This window comes from Halichoerus grypus, chromosome 10 (assembly GCF_964656455.1).
Source record: "Halichoerus grypus chromosome 10, mHalGry1.hap1.1, whole genome shotgun sequence".
In the NCBI taxonomy this organism is placed as follows: domain Eukaryota; kingdom Metazoa; phylum Chordata; class Mammalia; order Carnivora; family Phocidae; genus Halichoerus; species Halichoerus grypus.
This window is the reverse complement of record NC_135721.1, coordinates 11,865,959-11,873,435: the sequence shown is the minus strand read 5'-3', so window position 1 is coordinate 11,873,435 and position 7,477 is coordinate 11,865,959. Positions and strand designations below refer to the sequence as shown.

The 7,477-nt window shown below is 57.1% G+C and overlaps 1 protein-coding gene across 2 annotated transcripts; it reads right to left on the bottom strand.

Annotated features, from left to right (window-relative positions):
• Positions 1-477: 477 nt before the first annotated feature.
• Positions 478-6,497, bottom strand: MYCN (MYCN proto-oncogene, bHLH transcription factor). 2 transcript variants are annotated; one of them, XM_036081455.2, is made up of 3 exons: positions 6,298-6,497; positions 4,206-5,112; positions 478-1,989 (listed from the first exon to the last, which is right to left on the bottom strand). In XM_036081455.2, exons 2-3 carry the CDS (start codon positions 4,993-4,995, stop codon positions 1,385-1,387), a joined length of 1,395 nt encoding a protein of 464 aa, XP_035937348.2. In that variant the 5' UTR covers positions 4,996-5,112; positions 6,298-6,497; the 3' UTR covers positions 478-1,384. The 2 variants fall into 2 exon arrangements, with proteins under 2 accessions (XP_035937348.2, XP_077912112.1); XM_078055986.1 differs by lacking the exon at positions 6,298-6,497 and having other exon boundaries at positions 4,206-5,617.
• Positions 6,498-7,477: the final 980 nt, after the last annotated feature.

Genomic DNA, 7,477 nt, shown 5'->3' with positions numbered 1-7,477 from the left:
TCAAATCCTAGTGCATTTCGAAGAATACGTTCTTGGAGACAAACTACATGACCTCATAAAGCCATCCATCAACGGAACAAGTATTACCGATATAGGCAAATTTCACAACCCTATGTCTTGATTATACTTCTCACTCTAAAGCATTGACCGAGACTGGTGTCTGAGTTTAATTCCATTAAATGGCCAACATGTATGGAAGTGCTTTGTGAATGACTGAATGCTAGTTGTTACAGCGCACAGTCACAAATAACGTCTCCGTTCTGTGTAATCTGGAAGAAACACCTTCACCTTCCTAAACTCCGTTCCCTCCACACCAAGTGGGGAAAGTGGCCCCGCCCCAGCGGGGGCTGCACAGATATAAAAGGGCTGCCTAGGGAGCCCAAGCTCCCGCCATAACATTATGTACTACTTACACTTTAGGGATAGAGGGGATAGGATTTAACTAATGTTATTAAGGAAAAAAAAAAAGCTGCATCATTTAATTGCTATTTATTTTCATAAACATGAGGTATTTCAAAGTGCTATAAGATGCAGCACTAAATATATACATTTTGAAGAAATTAAACACAGAACTTTGCATTTACCCAGTTCTATGCACCAAACATGAACAAATACATTAACAGGAAGAAACAGGCTAGGAAAAAGGCATATATATATAGTAAATTTCTTTACAAAAGTTTCTTAGTTCAAAAAGTGATAAAGTAATATCTACTCAAAACTTTCACAACTCATTTTCATACGAAAATATAAGTATCAAATTTAGTTATGTATCAGCATCATACTAAAGTATACAGGCAGTGTAAGAATTAGTACAGTACATAACAGAGATTAACAATATATTTGTATACAAAACATGCTCCTCAAACATTGAGGTATTACAGTACTTAGGTATGAACTTCCGGTCTAATACTGGCCGCAAAAGCCACCTCTCATTACCCAGGACGTATACAAAAGGCGGGTGTGTCCGTGGTATTTACAGAAATGTTCCCCAGGGGTCTCAAATGGCAAACCCCTTCTGTGACATCTGCTGGAACTTAAGCACCATTTTTAAAAAGAAGGAATGACTTTCTGTTGTTTGGAAACTTGGAACAAACAAGGTGACTTCAACAGCCCAGAGGCTCCCAACTGTCACGAACTTCGACCGCGGTCTCGGAGGGGACATGGAGGACACTGCAAGGGCCACCCGGCATCCCATCACGCAGGCCCTCTGCCGAGGTCCTGGCAGAACCCCCACATGTCCTGCTCCCCACCCAGATCCAAACTCGACGGGGGGACCGATTTGAAAGTAAACCAACATTCTTAATGTCAACACAATGTTTGTTAAAAAAAAAAAAAATCAAAATGTGCAAAGTGGCAGAGTGACTGTCCAGTTTTCGAGAAATGTTTAGCAAGTCCGAGCGTGTTCGATTTTCTTTAGCAACTGCTGCTGCCTCGCCTGCAACTTCTCCTTCTCCAGCAAAAGCTGATGCTCCTCAGCCTGAAGGGAGTGGACGTACTCGGTGGCCTTTTTCAAAATGACCACCTTGGCAGCCTTCTCGTTCTTCACCAGCTCTGGCACGTGGTCCCTGAGCGTGAGGAAGCTGGACCGCAGGTCATTTCGGCGCTGGCGCTCCAGAATGTTGTGGTTCCGGCGGCGCTCGCTGTCCTCCGAGTCAGAGTTGCGGGGACTCAAGCTCTTGGCCTTCGGGGGGATGACACTCTTGAGGGGGCGGGGGGAGGCTTCGCTCTTGATCTTCTTCTGGGGCGGCACATCCTCGCTCTCCACGTAGGGAGAGGGGGCGGCGTAGTTGTGCTGCTGGTGGATGGGGACGCAGCGCTTGAGGATCAGCTCACCCGACGGGGCCCTCCCCGGGCCCAGGGCTGCGTTCTTGGGGCGCACAGTGATGGTGAAGGTGGTGACGGCCTTGCTGTTGGAGGAGGACCGCCGCTTCTCCACAGTCACCACGTCGATTTCCTCCTCCTCGTCTTCCTCTTCGTCATCTTCGTCATCTAAGAACAAGATGGGAGTCATTCTCTTGGTGAGACACACAGGGACCGCCCCGATCTCTACCCTTGGTCTCTCCCGGCAGGCACCGGCCCATAGCTTGCGGGCATGGGGATCCACCCACACAGATGTGCACAGGGGCCTACCCAGCGTCTCGAAATGAAATACATCTGGAAATTCCACCTTGCCCACACTCCTAGACCCTTCAGCCTCCACTCAGACTTTAGCAGGTGGCAAAAATATAAATTCCTTGGGCTTCGGGGTCGGGCAGAATCTGACTCCAGCGCACACGAGTTGGGGGGCCCTGGGCAAGTTAAACTTTTGAAGTCTCAGTTACAGCGGGGATAATACCACAGGGTTGTTGAGTCGGACAGGTAATACATAGAGAACCGGGCCTAGCAGAGGATGCTCAGCAAACGGTAAGCTTTTATCATCATCGGTTTTTCCCAAAGACTCGCTCATATTTCTATCTCCACACTTAAGACCCAAGGATCCCCTTTTCGGGAGCCTCTCTTTTAGCAACTGACACATAGTTGAGTTTGATTTTAAGTCCTTACGCTGAAAGGGCAATTTAATGAACTGAGGCAGAAAAATAAACCTGAGTTCCGTATAGTAAGCAGGTGTTTATCTAACAAAGACCAAATCTGAACTACAAAGTCGGAACCCACAGAAACTCTAAACCCCAAAGTGGGGGGCCCCTCTTCCCAAGTCCCCGTCAATAACAGCAACACATAAACATGTAGCATCGTGTCTGCGTTTCCCCTCTCTCCTCCTCTACTACCTCGCTGGGATCGCAAATTACTGTTTAAAATGCAAGCATGAAAACCAAAACACATCTTCTGCTTGATCTGAAGGGGGCCGGAAAGCTGAACAATTGTGGGATTTGTTCTAAAGCCGAAATGTGAGGCTGTTCCAGTCTGTGGGTCCCTTTAAGCCAATGTTTTGGTTTTCTGCCAAGAAGACAGCTGTTGGAAGGAAGTGCTTCCTCACTGAGAGCTGTCAAGGCACAGACATTAAAGGGACAGACCCGATTCAAACTGGAGTCTTATCACCAAGTTTCCTTCCAGGAGCCTTAGAGGGATCCATCCTCGGCCCTCAAGGACACGGTAGGCTTTTTAGCCACCTGCATTCTGAGAACACCGGGTTTTCAAGATCCAATGGGGCCCCAGCTCCCAGCCACCCGCCTCTAGCCAGGACAAGGGCTAGTCAAGTGTTTGGACAGAGTTCTTTACCTCCAGAGTCCCAGGCAAAGTCTGGGTTTCAACCCAACCCTACAGCTGAAGGCAGACATGGGCACACAATAGAAGCGATCAGTGGGTGCCTTCCAGCGCGAGTGTGCATTCCTGGAGGGCCTAAGTGCCCGCCCTCACCTTGAAGGGCACTGGGTCACAGAGTCACTCTGATCTGAAATTAGTCCCAGAATTCTCGCCAGAGACAAAACGGGACCCAGTTCGCACTGCACCGTGTAAAGAGGCAGCCCCTTGAGAATGGACACAACCGCTGTTGTCCTTGCCACCAGCTGCTGAATGGAGGGAGGGAGGGGGGGAGGGAGGGAGGGAGGGGTGCCCCCACCACCCCCAGCCTTTCAGATCCTCCGCGGGCCAGTATATCGCCGCCTGCTGGCCACGGACCAGGAGCAAACAGCCCACCACCCACCGAGGGCGGGGAAGACTACCCAGGCTTGAAAAAAATAAATAAATAAAAGCGGTACTAGCCATCTGTGCAACCTCCCTCTACCTTCCTGCGCCCTACCTAGGATTTTTCACCGCCTTTATGTCTTCTCCCCGCACCTGCCCTCCCCTGACCCGGGAGGCAGTCCCCCTCCACCCTCGTGCTAACAGGTTTCTGCACCGAAAACGCACCCAGCGCACCTCTACACTCCCACCCAGCTTTGGCTACCCAACTTTTCCTAATTTTATCCCTAGACTGGCTACAACAGAGGTGGGGGAATGGGTGAGGGCCAGGGATCGAGTCGGGCTCCCGGAGAGGGTGGAAGGAACTTCGGTGAGGGTGAGACTTTGGGGAACACGCTCTTGGCAGCTTCCACTCCCCCTCTCCTCCTCATCCCCGGGCTCGGCTTGGAGGAAACTGGCCCTCTGCCACCAACATTACCTCTAAAATACCCGCCCCCCCCAAGCCAAACCCACGAAGAGTAACAAAGGGAGCGCGACTCCGGCTCCAGTGCTCCCGGGAGGCAGCCGGCCTCTGGCACGGTCTTTACCTGAGTCGCTCAGAGTGTCCTCTCCGGAGGTGCTGAGAGCCTTGTGGTCACCGCCACTGGCCGGGCGGCCGCCGGGGCGCGGGGGGACGGCCGCCGGGGCGCCGGCCGAGGCTGCGGCACTCGCCCCCGAGGCGACCGCAGCAGCGCCCGCCGCCGGGGCACCGGCCGGAGTGGCGGGCGCGGGCTCGCGCTTGTTCACCGGGAAGGGGAAGACGACGGCGGGATCCACGCACTCGGCGGCCGGGTGGGCGAGCTCCGCGGGCAGGGCGGCCCCGGCGCGACCCGCCCCCGCCGCCGCGCAGTGGCCGCGGCCCGCAGGGCTGGTGGCGCCCGCTCCCGGGGCCGGGGCTGCGGGCCCGGCGGTCGGCGGCCCGCGGCCGTGCTGCAGCTTCTCGCTCACGGCGCGCTCCAGCTTCTCGCGGGCCGAGAAGCCGCTCCACATGCAGTCCTGGAGGATGACCGGGTTGGGGGTGAGGCCGCCCAGGCCCCCCAGGCCGAACGCGTCCTCCTCGGCCGGGTTGCCCCACAGGTCGGCCTCGGGCAGCAGCATCTCGGTGGCCCAGTTCGGGGGCTCGGGGCTGTGCTCCGGGAAGGCACGGCTGGGCGACAGCGGGGGCGTGGGCAGCAGCTCGAACTTCTTCCAGATGTCCTCCCCCGGGGGGGTCGAGTCGGGGCCGCCGAAGTAGAAGTCATCTTCGTCCGGGTAGAAGCAGGGCTGCAACGAGTCAAACTCAAGGTCTGGGTTCTTGCAGATCATCCCCGGCATGGTGGACGCGGTGCAGCTCGGCATCGGCTCGCCTCCTGGCCGGCGAATGAGGGCTTCTTTCCGCTCCGCTCCTTTTAGTTAGGGGGGTGCTTCCTTCCCGTGGGGGGCGCGGAGGGCGGGGGCCCGCGCCAATCTCCGACACTGCAACCGACAGACACACCGGGAGAGGGTTGGCAAGCGGGGCCGAATGGGGGGGGCGGGCAGTGGGCGCCCCCTCTCACCCGGCTCCTCCGGCTCCCCTCAGAGCCCCCCACTCCGCCTGGTGCTCCCGAAGGTGGAGGAAGTTCTGGCTCTCGCTCTCTCCCTCCCTCCTTTTGTGTACAAGCTGTCTACGACAGGGGGTGGGAGGGGGCATGCAGATGCGGGGGGTGGTGGCGTGGCTCTGCAACTTTGGAAACTGCCATTTCATTCACACTCGGCAGTGCCTGGGGGAGGGGGCTGCTCCAGGCTGCAGAATCCTAGCTCTCTCCAGCTCCCCGACAACCCAGTTGCACCGTGTAGGTCCAGCTGCTCAAAGGAAGCCCAGGGCTCCAACCCAGCTACCGGGCATAAGACCTGGAGTACCCTCAATCCCTCCTTTGTAAAATTGCAACCTCGGGAGTGCAAACGATAGCGGGGGATTTAGGAAACTTTGCAAATGGAAAACGCCTTTCTCTAGACCGAGACCAACGATGGGCACCCAAACCCACAACCCCCCCCCTCCCAAATTAGAGCAGACGCCCCTCAGCAATCCGTCCGCTGCAGGGAGAGTCCTGCCAATAGCTTATTTTGAACCTCTCTAACCCCACCCCCACTCTTCCAAACCCCCAACCAACGTCGTATTCCTGGGAGAGGGGAGCGCCTGAACCCCAGTTCCCGGGAATGGTGCAGGGTCGCCAGGAGAGCTGCATCTCCTCGGGGCTGGAGCAGTCGTGACCCAGATTACCACCGCGGCGGCCTCGCCCTGTCTAACCCCCCTCTTCTTCCTCCAGGGGCACCCTTCGGAGAACCCCAACCTCGGGGTGGGGACGCACCGACTCCCCGTCAGCTCAAACACGGATAAATGTTCTAGAGAAGGGCGAATTTCTTCCCGATGAAGCCATTACACCCACCCTAGCAAAGGCTGTAAAAAGGATTAGGGCGGGTCTGTTCCACCCGGGGTGCCTTCGGGGCTGGAACCGGCTTTTCAGGGAAAACCCCGAGATGGTTTTGTTTCGGAAGCAGCAACAGTCCCCCGAGGACATTCGAGCGCCCTGTGCGCGAGCCGCGATCCCGTCCAGGGCTTGCCTTCCCGCCGCGCTCGCCGCCCAGGGGGGCGCGGGGCAGTTTGCAACCCCCGCTCCTTACCTCCCGCCGACTGCCGGGGATCCAGGGGCGATTCTGCGCGGGGGTCTCCGGGTGGCCCGGGGGTGGTGGTCCTCGGGTGGCTGCAGTCTGTGCGCGCTTGCGCCTGGCTAGCGCTAGCTCGGCTCCAACCCAGTTCCCAGGAGCCCCCCGCATCCACCCAGCGCGTCCAGACAGATGACTGTCACTGGCTGCGCTTTGAAGCTCGGGGGATATTATTAACTGAAAAATCTGACACACCCGGGGGGCGGGGAGAGAAGGGGGCTGCGGCACAGACAAGGGGGAGGGAGAAAGGCAGTGGAAAGCGGCTTTACCCCGCCCTCTTGATTTCCATAAAAATCAGGGGAGGTGCCAAGGCTTTCGCGCCAAAAGCCACTTGCTTTTCTTCTTTGCAGAGAGGAGGCTGCAAAGCTGGGAAAGCCCGGGGTGTGCTCCTCCCTCGCTTTTAGACCCCCGGGCTTGCACCCGGTGCACTCTGCGAACCAGCTGTGCGCCGAGCGGTGCAATGCAGCACCCACCCTGCGGGCCTGGCAATTGCTTGGCATTAAAATATTTTTTCCGGAGGTCTCCGGGGGTGTGTACTGGGGGAGTGGGGCGGGGGTTTGGGGGGTGGGTTGGAAGCCGAGGCTCCTCACCCAGCCCCCGCCCTGACTGCGTTTGTGCTCGGCTGAGCTCGACGCCAACGTGGAGCAAGGCCTGGCGGTGGGGTTGTTTGTGTGTGATCTCGAAGGGAGGCTAGACCGAGGGTGCAGAACGGGAGGAGGAGGAGGACGCGCCCATTTAGGAACGAGACCGCAGGATGTTTCTAGTTTTAAATTGAAAGGAGAGGGGCGCCCCCCTTGTTTAAAAATAAATAAATAACTTCAGGCTACGAGGGTGGCGCCGCGGCGGTTTCTTCGGCCGAAGGCGACACCTCGCGGAGACCGAGCAGAAAGCGGAGCTGCTGGGCCGGGTCTTGGGGCCTGGAGTGGGGCCACCCCGCCGCCCCCGTGGCCCTGTCACCCAGGCCTCCCCACTGCGCGGCTTCCGAGGGGGCAGGAGCGTGAGACCCTCCCCACGGGCTCCCTGATTAGCCTTGGCAAAGCTAGTATTTTCCCGAATTAGGGGAAAGCTGAGCAGGTTCACATCGAAGTTACGGGGCACACCTCCTGGAGACCAAACCTCGGCTCAAAACCCTTGACTC